Source organism: Rutidosis leptorrhynchoides, chromosome 11 (genome assembly GCF_046630445.1).
Source record: "Rutidosis leptorrhynchoides isolate AG116_Rl617_1_P2 chromosome 11, CSIRO_AGI_Rlap_v1, whole genome shotgun sequence".
Taxonomy (NCBI): Eukaryota; Viridiplantae; Streptophyta; class Magnoliopsida; order Asterales; family Asteraceae; genus Rutidosis; species Rutidosis leptorrhynchoides.
The window spans coordinates 159852585-159871066 of record NC_092343.1 but is presented as its reverse complement, the minus strand read 5'-3'; the positions used below and the strand labels follow the sequence as shown (position 1 = coordinate 159871066).

Here is an 18482-nt window from a genome sequence, read left to right as displayed (position 1 = left end):
CACACCGGGTATTGTAATGCTATTTGTGAGAAGTGCAAGAAGAGCGGGCACATCGGTAGAGACTGCAAGACTACCACGATGACAGGGAGGCCGAACACCAATGGGCCGAAGAAGTGCTACGAATGTGGACAGACGGGCCATTTCAGAAACGCATGCCCCAACAAACGAAAGGATGGCGAACCACCGCGTGCTAGAGCTTTTAATGTTAATGCAAGGGATGCACGCGATAACCCCGACTTGGTGACAGGTATATTCACAATCAACAATCTTTTAGCTTCTGTCTTGTTTGATACTGGTGCGGATAGAAGTTATGTATGTAGACATTTTTGCGATAAGATTAATTGGTCATTAGTTCCGTTAAAAGAGAGTATGCTTGTCGAGGTCGCCAATGGAAAACTTGAAAAGGTTGACCATATTAGTCGTGGAGCTATTATCAACATAGCTAGTGCAGATTTCGAAATTGATTTGATACCCATCAAACTGGGAAGTTTTGACGTGATCGTTGGTATGGATTGGTTGAGCAAGATAAAGGCCGATGTTATCTGTGGAGATAAAGCACTTCGCATACCACAAGGATATGGCAAACCACTGGTTATCTATGGAGAGAGATGTACCTCGAAGTTGAACCTCATTAGTTGCGTGAAAGCGCAAAAGATTATGAAGAAGGGACGCTTTGCTGTCCTAGCACATGTGAAAGCGGTAGAAACTGAGGTGAAGAGCGTGAACGACATTCGAATTGTGAACGAATTTTCTGATGTCTTCCCAGAGGAATTGCCTGGAGTACGATCGCCGAGAGCCGTAGAATTTCAGATTGATCTAGTGCCAGGAGCTGCACCTGTAGCTCGCGCACCTTATAGACTCGCACCTTCCGAGATGCAAGAATTACAGAGTCAACTACAAGAGCTGTTAGACCGTGGGTTTATCCAACCAAGTTTCTCGCCTTGGGGCGCACCTGTGTTGTTTGTGAAGAAGAAGGATGGATCCTTCCGTATGTGTATTGACTACCGTGAACTCAACAAACTGACTATCAAGAATTGGTATCCTCTTCCACGAATTGACGATCTCTTTGATCAACTACAAGGATCGAGTGTCTACTCAAAGATCGATTTGCGATCCGGCTATCACCAGTTGAGGGTGAAGGAAAGTGACGTGATGAAGACTGCATTCAGAACCCGTTATGGTCATTATGAGTTCCTCGTGATGCCATTCGGTTTGACAAATGCACCTGCCGTGTTCATGGACCTCATGAATCGTGTCTGCAAGCCTTACTTGGACAAGTTTGTTATCGTCTTCATAGATGATATCCTCATCTACTCTAAGAGCGAAGAAGAACATGAGCAACACCTCCGACTAGTACTTGAACTCTTGAGACAAGAACAACTTTATGCCAAATTCTCCAAGTGTGAATTTTGGTTGAAGGAAGTACAGTTTCTGGGTCATGTTGTGAGCGATCAGGGTATCCTAGTTGATCCCGCCAAGATTGAAGCCATCAGCAAGTGGGAGACCCTTCCACTACTCCGACGCATATTCGCCAATTCCTAGGTCTCGCCGGTTATTACCGAAGATTCATCAAAGAATTTTCTCTAATTTCGCGTCCTTTGACCGCGCTGACTCACAAGGGCAAGAAGTTCATTTGGGAACCCGCACACGAATCAGCATTCCAAACTTTGAAGAAGAAGTTAACCTCCGCACCTATCCTATCGCTTCCCGAAGGCAGTGACGATTTCGTTGTTTATTGTGATGCATCGAAGAGTGGTTTTGGTTGTGTACTGATGCAACGATCAAAGGTTATTGCCTATGCCTCCCGCCAATTGAAGATTCACGAGCGGAACTACACTACACATGATCTTGAACTTGGAGCCGTTGTCTTTGCGCTCAAATTGTGGAGACATTATTTGTATGGAACTAAGAGCACTATATTCACCGATCATAAGAGTCTCCAGCACATCTTCGATCAGAAGCAACTGAATATGAGACAGCGTTGATGGATCGAGACGCTCAACGACTACGATTGTGAACTCCGTTATCACCCTGGAAAGGCCAATGTTGTAGCTGACGCTTTAAGCCGAAAGGAGAGGACGGCACCTCTTCGTGTTAGGGCTCTGAACATCACCATTCATTCGAACCTCAACAACCAGATCAGAGTAGCCCAAGTTGAGGCTCTCAAGGAGGAGAACATATCTCACGAACATTTGAACATACTTGTCTCTCGATTCGAGGTTAGGGAGTCTGGACTCCGATGTTATGCCAGAAGGATTTGGGTAACTTATTATGGAGATCTACGGAACCTGATACTTGATGAAGCACACAAATCGCGATATTCGATTCATCCTGGAGCGGGAAAAATGTACCACGACCTTAAAGAACAGTATTGGTGGCCGAATCTTAAGAAAGACGTTGCAACTTATGTTGGGAAGTGTTTGACTTGTTCGAAAGTTAAGGCCGAACATCAGAGACCTTCTGGGTTACTTCAACAGCCGGAAATCCCACAATGGAAGTGGGAAAGGATCACAATGGATTTCATTACTAAGCTGCCGAAGACGGTGGGTGGATGCGATACTATTTGGGTTATTGTTGACCGCCTTACCAAATCTGCACACTTCCTAGCGATGAAGGAAACTGATACAATGGAAAGACTTGCTCAGCTGTACATCAAGGAGGTTGTATCTCGTCATGGTGTCCCTTTATCGATCATCTCCGATCGCGATCCCCGTTTTGCTTCTAGATTTTGGCGTTCCTTGCAAGAAGCCATGGGAACTCGTCTTGACATGAGTACTGCTTATCATCCTCAGACTGACGGGCAAAGTGAACGAACGATTCAGACCTTGGAGGACATACTGCGTGCATGTGTCATTGATTTTGGAAAGGCCTGGGAAAGGCATTTGCCACTCGCCGAATTCTCGTACAACAACAGTTATCACTCTAGCATTAATGTTGAACCTTTTGAAGCATTGTATGGCCGTAAGTGCCGATCTCCTATTTGTTGGGCCGAAGTAGGCGAAAAGCAAATCACCGGACCCGAGGTAGTCCACGAAACCACGGAGAAGATTGCTCAGATTCAAGCTAGACTTAAGACTGCCCATGATCGTCAAAAGAGTTATGCCGATCTTAAACGTAAAGACTTTGAATTCAACGTTGGTGATCGTGTAATGTTGAAGGTTGCACCTTGGAAAGGTGTGATTCGCTTTGGAAAACGTGGAAAGTTGAACCCACGATACATTGGTCCTTTTGAAATCTTGGAACGTGTTGGACCCGTTGCATACTGTTTGGATCTACCAGCACAATTGAGCTCAGTTCATCCTACCTTCCATGTGTCAAACTTGAAGAAGTGTCTTGCTGCACCAGAACTTATCATACCACTGGAAGAACTTACAATTGATGACAAACTCCACTTTGTAGAGGAACCTGTTGAAATTATGGATCGTGAGATCAAAACTTTGAAACGTAACAAGATTCCGATCGTCCGAGTACGATGGAATGCCAAACGAGGACCTGAGTTTACTTGGGAGCGAGAGGATCAAATGATGCGGAAGTATCCTCACCTTTTCTCGACTCCTCCATCTACCTCAGCTTAAATTTCGGGACGAAATTTTCTTTAACAGGTGGGTAATGTAACGACCCTGGAATTTCCAACATTTATTTATTAATAATTACTATTATTAATACGCGTGTTTAAACGAATGTACGTTATTACATTTACATGTTGCCATGATTGCCCGTACTTGACTTTTAAGGGCCCGAAACGTCTTTGTGACACCCGGAACTTTCACGAATAATATTTTTAGATATTATTTACATTCATGATTAAATTTATTAATCATTTTAATTAACTAAGGCTATTAGTTAGTTACTTGGGCTTTAATTGGTTTAACTTGTGATTTATTTGAACTTGGGCTTTGTTAGTGTAATGGACTCATGTTAGTGGACTTCCAAGCCCACCCTACATTGTTAATGGACCCTTTAGCCCACTCTTTCAAAGTGTAAGTATTACTTGAACCTTAACTAGTTAGTTTGGAAGACATGAAGAATCTAGTTGCACACCTTCCCCATGCATGACCATTCATTAACCACCTTTATGAACTTTACATGCTAATAACCATTAAACTTAGCCTTCCCCCTTCCTTTTCTGCTGCAGAATGCCGAAGCCAAGACTCCCTTTAGGGGTGTTTTTGTGTTCATTATTCATTACTAGTTAACTTGTATTCACTTCACAATTCAAACACACATTCATCTCTCATTTTCTCTCAACCATTCTCTCTCACTTTTCTCTACTTCCTTGTAAGTTTTATGAACTAATCCTCTTCCTTTTCTCTTGAATAAAACCGAATTCAAGAACACATTCATCATCATCTTTTGTTCATTATTTGTTGTTTGATACTTACTAATTGTTGTTTACTTACTTACTTGTTATTCTTTATTAACTTTCAAGAATCTAACTTTCTAGTTTTAATTCTTCTTTTATCTTGAACCTTCAAGAACATACAAGACATAAACTCTCTAGTTTATGATCTTCACTTAATACTTGTTCTAAGTTTATAAAGTTCATGGTTGAAAGACATACTTGTAGTTCTTGAAGTAAACTTAAAGTTTACTTTCTAAAGATCAAACTTTGGTTTGAATCTTTAAAGTATGAACAACCATGAACCTTTTCTTGTTTATTTAAGTTTACTTCTTCAATTTATGCACTTTAATTTCATGTAGTTAGTTTATATGGTCAAGTACTACAAGTTAGTCTTGATCTCATATCTCTTGAACAAATTAAGTTAACCTTGGAAGTTCAAGAACACACAAATAAGTTTTCTTTAAATATAACTTTGGATCTAGACTTTTGAGTCTTGGATCTTCAAGATCAAACTAAGAACTATGTTCTACTACTTATGTTCTTGATTAGTTAGTTTACTTTCAAGTTTGTAACTTATTATTAGTCTTATAGTTCATGTATGTGTTAGATCTAAGACTTTGATGTAACTTTGGTTCATCAAACTTCATACAACTCTTAAGTGAGTTGTGCTTCATGTCTTAGACTTGCACTAGGGTTATGATGGTCAAGACTTGGTTAAGATGATGTAGATACATCAATGAGTTGTACACTTGAAGCTATATGCAACAAGGATGAGAACCATGATGAACATCAAGCACCAAGACCACCGGAACCCTTTTAAACTCACTGTTCTGTCCAAAACCTACTGACCTGATGCTTCTGGAACAGACCAGTAGACCTGGGCTGTTCTAACCTTTATTTCTAGATATAACTTTTCGAGTAGATAACTTTTCATATAGGACTCGTCTTAATCCGAGTTACGGTTTAGGATTTATGGCCCTCCGATCGTTACTATGTCCTTTAACATTGTGCAGAAATTTCTGACCTACTCGCACTTAGACCGTCGCCACGGTCAAACCAAGACGAGTTTGCTTCTGTAAATTTCACCACACTTAAGGGACTCATAGACGGAGCCATGGCCACTGGTCTCACCTTAATTCAGTAAGGGTAGAGGCCGTGGTGACTGACTGAAGTCAGACTTTGTTTTAAACTACTTTCATAAACGAAACCGACTTTACGCCTTTTGTTTAATGATGAATGATGATGACCCTTAAGACCTTAATTACATACTTTTAAACCTATTAAGACGATTTACTGACTTAGTACTATTTGACTTAGGTTGAGGACTTCGGACCATTTACTTGCACACTTTTCCCGACTACTACTTTACCGCAACATATCATTGTGAGTTATAGCATTCCCTTTTTACTTTAACTTATTTTGGGAACTGAGAATACATGCGGATTTTATGTTTTACATACTAGGCACGAGTACTTAAACTTATATATGTGTGGGTTATATAACGGCAGAAACATTCACTTTAGCTCGGTAACGTTTAGTCATTGGTTTTTGAACCGGTGAACGCGAATCTTAGATATGGATCCATAGGGTTTGACATCCCCACTCGGGCTAGTCGCGCTAGCATTTAACGAGTGTTTAATACTTCGTAGACATACGCACTTGCCAAGTGTACTTTCAGGGGGTATAAATGTTAAGTTAGTTACCAAGTGCCCACGGTTAACATATACTTTATCATACTGTTTTGAAACGCTCTTTGTAGCACTGAAATCTCGTGGCCTACCTTACATACTGTTATACTTAAACTATAGCTCATCAACCTTTGTGTTGACGTTTTTAAGCATGTATTTCTCAGGTGCTTGAGGTTGCTTCTGCTGTGTACTAGTCGTGCTGTAGAACCCGCTGCTTAGAGTTGTCCACGCATGAACTACTTAACTTTGCATTCAAACATTCGTACTTTTGAACTATGACTTGTAACGACCATTGTGGTCACGTACACTTATTATTTGCTTCTACTTAGTGAAGCATGCTTTTGAAATGTAAAACATTGGATGTCGGTTATGACATCACCTTTTTATCGCGAATGCAATTTCTTTAATTACAGCATATAGTACTTAACCTTGTAATGATCCTGTTGTTGATGGTCCGTACATGATGGTTTTGTAAGGGGCATCACACTTATGCACTGTAGTGACTCTGAATATGACACAAGTAACACCAAATATCCTTTGGCATATTTCGGACCTACCGCCAGAAGAATTGCTTTCTAGCTTTCATTGGTAGGAGGACACCCCTTGAAGAACCTTAACGGATAACAAGGACGTCCGACCATATCATTGGTGGCCCTGTTTTACCGTATAAACAACTCGACCACACTCACGCGTAGTCTAGATATCTACGTTTTTGTCATGACAAACAAGTACAACTCAACGGAAAAGTAAACTAGTTTATAACACGGCATACAAAAAATTGTCGAAATTACATCAAATATACAAAAACCCAACCGAGTGCATATCTCTATGATTGGTAATTTACAATATCCTCAATGGATGAGTTCTCGTCCCAACAAATTCTATCTAGCTCCTCAAAACTAATCCGGCCGAGAGCTTCATGTGCCCGATGGCAGTCCTCCACACAGGTAGCACTCAAAAGAGTTTTCTTCTTCTGAGCCGCGCTGCCAGGTGGCAGAAAACACTACACTGCCTTCAAAACCTCAAAAGTAGTCAACTTCTTAACGGCCTCAATAAAGGCACTAAATGGTTGATGAACAATAGACGACTTGAGAAGCCGGGAAAAAAGCACAGGAATACCATGCTGGAGACGGGTGAGTTCGCCTAGCGTGGCCGACACCTTCTCCGATAACTTTTTATTGTCATCAGATAGCAAGGCAACTTTCTCCTGTTCTTGGGCAAGAGCAGCCCTCAACGACTCCTGCGCTTCCCGGGAAACACGCAGTTCATTCTGAATAGGCTCCAACGCCTCGTTGGCCGACAACAACTCCCCTTCAAGATGGGCAATCGTCCCTGACAATTCCGCCACCCGACGGTTATCATTCTCAAACAGCACACAATGCTCGTGAATACGACGAGCATCAGCCTCGCTTCGGTTCAGTTCATCTGTCGAAAGATGCTGAGAAAATACGGAGAATTGGGAACGCAAATGTTGTACATGGGTAGCGGAAAGCGCGGCCAGCGCCTCTTTCAAAGCCAGAAAAGTGATAAAGTCAAGATACTCCTTATAAACCGGATAGTCTGAAGCTTCACAGCGGAACAGATCACGGAACGGCCCAATATTACAGTCGGTCAGCACGTAAACATTCTGCCCGACACTAGTCGTCAACCGAGGACGAGCATTCGAGATCTCTACCACGGGCTCTTTACCGGGACGATGCCCTTGAGCGCAAGATACAGTTAAATCAAAGAAAGAAAAAAAACAACGCATACCTTCGGCTGCCGGCTCAATCCGATGCCTGGTACGACGGATCAGTCCGCCCTCCAAAGAGCCACCATTCGAAGATTCCAAATATTCAGGAGGCGACATCCTGCGACGGCTGGAGGGTGCCGGTGTGGTCCCTTCGACCAGTTTATTGGTAAAGACCATGCCATCCAGGCTCGTCGCCCTGAGAACTTCTGACACGGTCAACTCTGCACAAAATATAAATTATCATCATATAAATCAAGGTAACCCTAAAAAGACGGGAAGAGTCAAACGGTAAGATACCTCTCCCACCTCTTCGGGCAACAGGAATTCTATCAGCATGAGTCCAATTGTTGCTAACATTAGCTATTACCAGCACCTGCTCCTCATAAGACCGTTGAGGAATCCTCAGGCCCCTCAATTGGTCTACCATCGATTCACCTAGCTCAGAAAGCTACCTCGACGGTTGAACAGTCACAGACCTAAACAGATAGAACTGTTCGTTCTTTAACGGGAAGTCAATACATTTGGCAAAAACAAATGATTGCACCCAATTGTCTGCAATCGCTGGTGCCTCCTCAAGAAAATCAATTTCGTCGGTAAACGTATATCAACCTTTACGATAGGACGATAGCCGAAAAATGCTTCTAAAAATATTCAAGCTTAGGCTCATGCCTAAACCATTGAAATACATCTCGAACAACACGGTCGCACGAACGCCATTCGGATGTAAACGAGCAACACTAAGGTTATAGAAATTTAAAACCTTCGTGAAAATGCGGGTGAAGGGGTACCTCAAATTTGAAACCTCGAACGGCCTCAAATAGATGGCACAATTTAAAGTACGTTGGTGTGATCTTGGAATGATCAACTCCAAACCTCGCAACTAAGGGCATATCTGGCAAATCATATCGAGATACGCCTCGTCAACACTACTAGGTGCACGTAACACATCATGAAGAATGTTAGGTCTGGGCCCATACTGAAGAAAAAAGGATGAAAATGCAAACCACAGAAGACAAGAAAATCGCTTCTCTGTAATTTACAAAGCAAGTACTCTCGAAGGTGGGAAGAATAAAATGAAGAGAAACGCTCCTTTTTATAGGAAAAAGTCCCGCGTGGGACCCATCCAACTCAAAAAAGGTGCGTTGGAACATGAGAAGTACTATGATTAAGACAGCACGCAATGCGCATTTATTGCACATCAAATCACGTGAGCGGGTCACAATAATTTAAAGTTTGGCAACACAACTGTCCCAGCTGACGTTACCAAACTGGGGGGACTTGATGATACGCATAATGATCTGTCTCAAAATAGGCAAGCATCTGGGCAAAAATCACACCCGGCACTACGAGTCCCGGGTTGCCAACTCCTTTTCTCGTCATCCGTCTGACGTCTTCCCGGATACTCCTCCATGACGGACAAATGGCAAGGCTAAGAACCTGGATGACAAACACGTAACCGGCACCTTACAACTGATCAAGATAATCGTAACTAGGCATCGCAAGACCAGTCATCATAATCGTGACCGTCAAGAAACACTTAGAACGTGTCTAGGCGAAACCTACCCGGCTAGACCGAGAACATCGTAATTCTATAACCGGAACCAACTCACCGACACCATCATCTCGGTCTACTAAACTGACATAAAGACACTCCCGGGACAAGCACGTTGTCCCGAAACAAGAGTGCGTCACCACAGAGCAGGCACCTCGTCCCGGAATGACCACTTGATCACGGAACAAGCACGCGGGCAAGTCGTGTGCCACGTCAGCCTACAAATTTAGGGAAGTTCGTTAGAATCTGTTATTCCCCACGAAAGGGACAGGTGCCACGTCACCCCTCGGGATTGACAAAGTTTGTTACAACCATGAAAGGGACATGTGCCACGCCATCATTCCCTCCACAACATCTATAAATACACAAGTGAAATAATTCATTTAAAAAAGACACTGGATGCATAAACGTTACTCTGCCAAAATCAATTACGATAACGTCACTCCAGTCATTAGCTTAATTCCGATCGGTGCTCCGATCACCATCCGAGTTAACCCACATTAAGATATTAACTTATTCGATTCCGATCGAATAAGGTTAATCTACTTGATTGTTTTACGCCCTTGGAATCCAGATTCCAAATCGGGGTTCGCACAATAATTGGAGTTAAAACAATCAACTTACTCCTTTTCCCAAATTAAGCACTCAAACCCGAAATCTCATCACCCATTACGATTTTGGTTTGATCACGAACGTTACTATGTTTTGGTATTTTTATAATTTTTTTTTGTTTAATTGAGAAATGTACATGAATTGCACAGAGCAGCTCATGATGCTGGTGCTGCTACGAAAATTATAGATATTGGCAAAACACGAGTGGACGATTAACGCAAGACTAGGATTGGCCTGTTCTTAAAAAGGATTAATTGGGGAGCTTTACAACAGTGCCTGCATGAGAATAACTATTATGGACGTTACAAATTAATAAGGGTGTATACGTTGACTGCAGTTGGCAGCAGCAATAGAAAGTCTGGGTTATGACAGCAGCAATTTAGATAAGAGTTTTGGGATAAAGCAAAGACCCGATGGTGATATTGAAATCCATGAAATATTATGGGAAGGAGATTTCCACATACCGACATGCTCAAAATGTGACTGAATTCTTGAACCCGATGTAACTCAATTCTAGTAACTAGTATTAATACATGGAATCCGTTTTTACTACCACTAATTGACTAATTGGCTTAAGGTGTCTCTTTTTGAAGGTTGTGTTTTTTGGTGATAATGTACGTACCAAAAGATAGAGCGATTGTAGCTATGGAAGCTGCTGTAGGGTGTGATGCTTTCCTCGTTCTTGGTTCATCCGTTATGACAATGTCCGCTTTCTGACTTGTCGGGTACAAATGTGGTTGGAGCAATTATACAGAGCTGCTCATGATGCTGGTGCTGTTACAACAATTATAAATATTGGCAAAACTCGAGCTGATGATATTGAAGATTTTAAAACTAACGCGAGACTGGGAGAGATCCGTTGTGCCTGAAAACCATTTGAATGTAAGTTTAGATTTACCTGAATCATGATTCCAGTTGGGTGTTACTGCAGATATTACCACGGGTTCTAAACACCACATCGCTCAGTGTTCCTGTTTTTTAAGACTATACACAAGACAATACGTACTAATTGTTTGTTGTGTGGTTGGAACCTAAAATTAATTAATCCTTGATGCTGACTTCATCGACTTCTCCTAATGGGTTAGTGCAAATATTGAGATCCTACTGTTGGCATGCTGTTATGGGACAAGGTATCTGTGCCACATGTTCTTGTTTGTTAAAACTGATATATGTGCGTGTAGTAAAGTTATTTTCCATTGACAATAAATATGCAAAGATAAATTAATGTTTGTATAAGCAATATTTGGAAATGGGTATATTGTATTCAATCAATCAATACCCAACCGTAAAATTGTTTTTGGACCATTTCTAACCCTTGGTAGTGATATCACGGTCAGTTGTGCACTTTTAAGCCAAAAAGTGCAATCTGATTTGGCAATGTCAATTTCTGACATTTTTTAACCCCATATGTCAGTTTTTTTTTCAAATATTGGATAGAGTGATGTGGTAAAATCAGATTGAAAATGGGTGGGAAAAAATTAATTAATAATAAAAATCCAATTAATGAAAATTTTTGATTGGTTGGGAGAAAACAAACGCACCTTCACATTTGTGCCACTTGGTGACGGATGGATACAAAACTAACTGACGCTCCATTAGGGGCCGTCAGTTTTCGTCAATTTTTAACACATCATCTGACGAGGGGGAAACTAACGGAGGGTTGGTAAAGGTCTTATAACACTATAGTTACAATAACAAGAATATCCAAACATTACACTATAGATGTGATATGTACATTTTAACCAGACAAATCAATCTGTGAATTTTCTTTTTCCAAAGATGCTTGTTACACAACTATTGTGTAAGGAACACTTGATCTAGTTTTTATTCTAGCTGCTCGCAAAGTATAAATAAATACCAGGAGGGTTACCGGTTTTATAGTACCACTCTGCGAGTTAATGAAAACCCATAACATATATGATGCATACAATCAGAATACAACTAAATTATAAAGTAACTTAAATTTATTAGTGGATTGTAGTTACGGATCCAAGTAGTGAAGCTCTGCTTTCGAGGAAGCTCGTGGGAACCGCATAACATCCTTAGAGAAGTTGTACCTTTCCTGAACATCAACAGTTGCACGTGGTCGGATTGATATTTTTTCAAGAGTGGGAGAATGTTCAAGTAAAAGCTTTATAAATAGCAACAAGGATCTTGATCTTTCTACATCCATTATATTTATAATTTTCAAGCAGTTCAATGTCTGGTCCAAACAGTCAGAAGCTTCCAAATAAGCTATTGTTGGTTTCACATCCAAATACACGTTTGGAAGATCCTGGAAACACATTAAAAGTGAGACTGACTGTGTATAAAAGGAACCCACATTAAATTAATATATATGCACACACAACACAAAAACACAAGAGAAACGTTTAGCACTCTTTACCTGATTGTACACATCAAGTCGTCTCAAGTTAGGTGAGTTTCGAAGGATACATAAAACACCTTGAAGTTGGTACAAATCACCAAATTTGAAGTCTCGTAAGTAGAGAAGCTTTAAACTATTAGTTGGGTGTGGAAGCCACTTGGGAATATTTTCCGCAATGGAAAACTGTGAGGGTGAAAGTAAGATTATAAGTTAACAAAGAAGATATGGTTGGAAGATGATACGAAATAATATATGAGAACTAACTATACACAAGAGTTGAATGGTAAAGTTCACTTGCTCAAACGCAAAATGATGAAGAGCAAAATATAAATATTAGAATTTAGGGTTAAGGCTATTCAAGGGTCATATACTTTTTATTTTGTCCCGATGTAGTCCATATACCCAAAAAAAATACTATTATAGGCCATAAACTTTAAAAAAATGTGTTAATGTAAACCGTTGACCTGATAAATAAGGTTGATCGATTTTGTAGGTTGATTTTCAAAAAAGTATAATTTTTTTTGTTCCAATGTAAGCTTTATACAAAAAAAAAAGTACTAATGTAGTTCACATACTTTCAAAAAGTGTATCGATGTAGGTCACATATTTTCCGTATCGATGTAAACAAAAGGTGACCTGTTTAGCCGGTAACAAGTTACCTTTTGTTTACATCGATACACTTTTTCAAAGTTTATGGCCTATAATAGTATTTTTTGGGTATATGGACTACATCGGAACAAAACAAAAAGTATATGGCCCTTGAGTAGCCTTAACCCTAGAATTTAAAATTCAACTCGTACCTGGAGAAAATACCCGTCGATAACAAAATACCCAACACATGGCATATTAATTAACAAGCTTGCCAAATTAACTCTCTCAACTCCCTGAATAGGTTTTTTGATAAATATACCAAACTCACTAAGACATTTACTATGCAACAAGTGGAGCAAAGTTGCATCGGGGCAACTCCTGATCAATAACTGAAACAACTTTGTAGACTTGATCTTGAAATTGTAAACATCGGTGCATTCAAACAATTGCAACATCTTGAGCTGTGGTAAGTTGATAATAGTTCCATGTAAGTTAGCCCCAAATTCAATATTCCTAAGCCTAAGTTTTTCGAGATATAGAAATCCTTGAAACTCAAGTGGTGGCTTAATGATACAGTTGTCAAGTTCTAGGATTCTCAATTCTAGACAATGAAATAAATAATATGGAAGTTGATAACGTTGGTTTGAATTTGTAAGGATGAGTTCTCTAACACCATCTCTTGACAATGATGAAATCCATTGATTGACTTCTTGGAAACTATCAAGAAACATGTATGGTATGTGAAGATGTAACTTTAAGCGAGGACCCTTGAGATAGTTAAAGATATAGTTTGTGATCCTAATAAATCCATTATGACCAAAACTTCCATTTTTTGCAAACTTTTCTGAGAAATGTTTATCAAGAACCAATGACCTAATTGAGGTCCATCTGTACCTCCATTTTTTTGACAGGACATGTGTCCTCACCGCATCTACAACAGGTAGCTTCTCTAAAATCGAGTCTATCAAATTCTCTGCCAAATTACTGATTCTATCCATTTCAGTACAAGTTACAAACCTCCTCTTAGCATTGTTATCTGTCATTACATTCAAGAAAACAAAGACTGGTTTATTTAATTACTATGATACTCTTTATTTTTATTTTTATTAATTTGTTTTTTCTTCAATCAAAATCGATAAAGATTTCCACAACCAAGATGCTCAAAATGTGATGTAGTTCTTAGGCCGATGTTATATCAATTTACTTATGAATGGAAGTAAGATCAATTTTCTTATAAATGGGTCGATTTGGGCTATGATATATCTCTCAATGGGTCAAAAGGTAAAATAGAAAAACTGCTTGATAAACAACAGATCTAATGAACTGAAAGTTTCCCAATGTGTATCTTCGATCCATAAAACCTCCCAAATCATTTCTATCAAAGTTTTAGTTTATTATCAAAGTAGTATATATATGTATTTGATAATCTTATTTGATACACTAGTTATTTGTATAAAAGTTTGGACGAGAAGTGTTTCAGGTCAACGCAACCTCACATGTATCTAGTTAACAAACCAATCATTAACTAACCTGCCCATTTTACCACCTATGGTTTCATAAAGGGACTTATCTTTTTTAGTAGTTGTCAAATATTTTTCTGTTGTGCTTATGTAACTTTCATGTCATCTCCCAGTAAGTAACATCATTAATGTTTCCTGTTTAATATTAAGATTTGTGCAGCCCATATGGAGCTTACAGTACTGGTTTCAAGCCAATTACTCATCAGGTAATCTGAATACACTTAGTTGATACTATATGCATTTTTCTATTTGTTGATTAGTCGTCTTTATAAAGCAATCTATTCATACTTGCTGCTTTATTCTTTAGGGATTCTAATAAGTATCTAAGTTAATATTCGGTCTCTTGAATATGTTTAGAGTAAATCGCTAACTAGGTTATAACAATCTCAAATAACTCGAATTGCTAAACCAGAATGAACTAATTCAACTGGAATAAACAATGAATGTGTGACAGCATTAAATTGAAGAAAATAAAAAGTCGAATAGAAATTACAACATGAATCATGTTTTTCACACATAAGTACGTTTATTTGAATATCATTAAATCGTATTATGAGGGAGAAATAAACTTACCGATAGTCAAAATAAAAGATGAATCCATTGGAGTACCGATTAGAGTTTAGCGCCGAAACTTGCAGTCCCTCTCGTTTTAAGTTTTGTCAGACTTTCAGGTTTATAGGGTTTAGGTCACTGTGGCATAAGTAAACATACCTCGAATTTTAACCAAAACTTTTTATTTGGAGAATAGGTCCTTGTTCAATTAAAATTAGTACGGAGTTCAATACTCTTTAGTTAAACTTTAATTAACTAATAATTTAATTAAGTAAATAATTTGTCTTTCTTTCAATTGAAGTCGATGATCTTTCCACGTACCAAGATGCTCAAGTGTGATAGACTTCTTAAACCGATGTAAACCTATCATTTAGCATTGCGCTATCTAAGAATTTAAACAACATAATGAAAACTAACTAAGTGTGAGTGGTTGGTATCTCGATGATGTTGACATCAACAACGACGACGCCTTTAAGGTAGTACAATGTGTGTTGCCATATAAGGAATTACAATACCAATTTTTATCGAGTAGTAGTTTGTTTGTGGAAGTTGATCTTTTTTTGCCAAAAATAACGAAAACTTCTATAAAATCGAAAATGTTTTCTAAAAGAAAACGTCTTTAACCAAATATACAAAAGATGACCTGATGAGGCTCGTACCTAAAAAGCAGCATAGAATCTAACTATCTATACCGAGTCTCATCTACATTAAGGCAAACCAAACTACCCCAGAAGGAGAATCGAAACAAAAAACATAAAAAAAAAAACATCAAACTAACATCCAACAGTAGACCTTACGGAAAAATGACAAAACGTAACAAGCATCGAATCTTCGACCTTTTTAAACTTGCCATGTAAAATCTCTCGACCGATATTTTCCGGAAGAGTTCTCGATCTTAAAGGAGAGAGCATAAGAAGATCAATCACCAATCAAAGTATCGGAAGAAGGAGGGGAAAAACCACAGTTAGCCAAGTTTTGGAAGGCATCTATATTCGAAGTTCATAAAATTCGCACCCGACGATCCAACCTGGTTACAATCTTGAGGAACCATAACAAATTTTAGATTGCTTCTCCGTAAACCAAATCTTCGTTATAATCCTTGAGTTTTAAAGATCGCAAGGTATGTATCTCTTTCGCCTACTTTCATGTCTTCAAATTAGCGCTACTAATTTGAACTTTTGATAAATGCCTATTAAAGACATGCCAAAATTTATAAAATCATTCACACGAGGGCACCTCACAGTCGCAATATATTCTCCCGCTTCGCCCAATCAAAATCAGGGTAGGCTTTTCTTCGTTCTTGTCTTCATTGTGTAAACCCAAAGATACTTCCTTCTCCATCTTCTTCTCCGTTCTTTTTTTTAATGATTTGACGAAAGTGGAATTTGCAGCAAAAGAGCTCGAACCAACATCAAACAATATACGTTGATTGCAGTGGGCAGCAGCAATAGAAAGTCTGGGTTATGACAGCAGCAATTCAGATAAGAGTTTTGGGATGAAGCAAAGACCCGATGGTGATATTGAAATCCATGAAAATTTCTGAAAAGAAGATTTCCACATACCGACGTGCTCAAAATGTGACTGAATTCTTAAACCCGATGTAACTCAATTCTAGTAACTAGTATAAATGTTGGCAAAACTCGAGCTGTTCATATTGCAGATTTTAAAATTAACGCGAGACTGTGAGAGGTCTGTTGTGCCTGAAAACCATTTGAATGTAAGTTTAGATTTACCTGAATCTCATGCTGTTACTGCAGATATTACCACGGGTTCAAAACACCACATCGCTCAGTGTTCCTGTTTTTTAAGACTACAAACAAGACAATACGTACTAATTGTTTGTTGTGTGGTTGGAACCTAAAATTAATTAATCCATGATGCTGACTTCATCGACTTCTCCTAATGGGTTACTGAAAATATTGAGATCCTACTGTTGGCATGCTGTATGGTACAATGTATCTGTGCCACATGTTCTTGTTTGTTAAAACTGATATATGTGCATGTAGTAAAGTTATTTTTCGTTCACAGTAAATATGCAAAGATAAATTAATGTTTGTATAAGCACTATTTGGAAATGGGTATATTGTATTCAATCAAGTCAATACCCAATCGTAAAATTGTTGTGGGATTATCACTTTTTTCCCGATTTTTCACCCTTTTTTCCTCAGAGCCCAAAAAAAAAAAAAAAAAAAAATTTGCCAGAATGCCCGTGCAAGTCGCAAGAAACCTTGCCACTAGACCCGCGCAAGGCGCAAGTTTGCGACCTTGCGGCCTTGCGACTTTATCTGATCAGAACTGGATTTTCTGGATAAGATTTCGTCAGATTTCCTAGATTTTTTCGGATAAGATTATATCAGTAAATAAAGAATGGCCATGGAAGAGTTCATACACACTCTCATATTCCATTATTTCAAATTCATTTCAGAGATTATTGGCATCAAAAGGTACACATTTAAGCATTTTTGCAATTATTTTAATGTTAATGAATTGTCGTAATGATGGTAAATTTGTTGTTCATCTATGTTGTGGGGGTTCTTTCCAGTTTATTAACAACATTCCCATATATTTTCCCCTAGATTGTTTTAGAATTCAGTTAAAACTCCCAATTGCACCCGAAAAACCCATGAATCGAAGAATATTGTTGAAAAATGTTCTTAATAAGCTTAATATGCCACTCAATGCACCTGTTTCAATGAGATATGATAATGCTAAAAACGAACATATATTTCATAGCATTATTCCTCAAGAAAGACAAGATTTTAGTTGCAATTGTTCTATTTACAAGTGATATTCGTTTAAATAATAAAAGGTGAAGACAAAAGACAGATTCGACGAATTGAAGACGCAAACGACCAAAAAGCTCAAAAGTACAAAATACAATCAAAGAGGTTCCAATTATTGATAAGAAACGTCTCAGAATTACAAGAGTACAAGATTCAAAACGCAAAGTACAAGATATTAAATTGTACGCAAGGACGTTCGAAAATTCGGAACCGGGACCAGAGTCAACTCTCAACGCTCGACGCAACGGACTAAAAATTACAAGTTAACTATGTATATAAATATAATATAATATATAATTAATTATATAAATTATATATATATATATATATATATATATATATATATATATATATATATATATATATATATATATATATATATATTATATTTATATAATAAAACTGTCGGCAGACTAGGATCCAAACTTGTGTGAGCTGGATTTACGAACTCCGCGACTTGCGGAGTTTGTAGTACAAAAATACCGCGACTCGCGGAGATGTCCTGGACAAAAATGCCTATAAAAGCTCGCGCATTCTCAACGTTTTATATATCCATCCTTTAATCTCTCTATCTAAACGTATATATATATATATATATATATATATATATATATATATATATATATATATATATATATATATATATATATATATATATATATATATATATATATTTATATTTATATTTTAATTTTAATTTTAATTTCTAATAATAAGGGTATGTTAGCGAATGTTGTAAGGG

General features: G+C 38.3%; 1 protein-coding gene across 1 annotated transcript; it reads right to left on the bottom strand.

Annotated features, from left to right (window-relative positions):
• Positions 1-11907: 11907 nt before the first annotated feature.
• On the bottom strand, positions 11908-13928 carry LOC139875138 (F-box/FBD/LRR-repeat protein At1g13570-like). Its single transcript, XM_071862501.1, has 3 exons — positions 13095-13928; positions 12313-12477; positions 11908-12201 (listed from the first exon to the last, which is right to left on the bottom strand). The coding sequence occupies exons 1-3, from the start codon at positions 13926-13928 to the stop codon at positions 11908-11910; spliced, it is 1293 nt and encodes a 430-aa protein (XP_071718602.1).
• Positions 13929-18482: the final 4554 nt, after the last annotated feature.

Coding starts and splice junctions, on each gene's coding strand:
- LOC139875138 (XM_071862501.1), bottom strand. CDS start 13,928: ATGACAGATAACAATGCTAAGAGGAGGTTTGTAACTTGTACTGAAATG. Junction 12,478..13,094: donor TCGACGGGTATTTTCTCCAG/GTACGAGTTGAA, acceptor TCACCCTCACAG/TTTTCCATTGCGGAAAATAT. Junction 12,202..12,312: donor GACTTGATGTGTACAATCAG/GTAAAGAGTGCT, acceptor ATGTGTTTCCAG/GATCTTCCAAACGTGTATTT.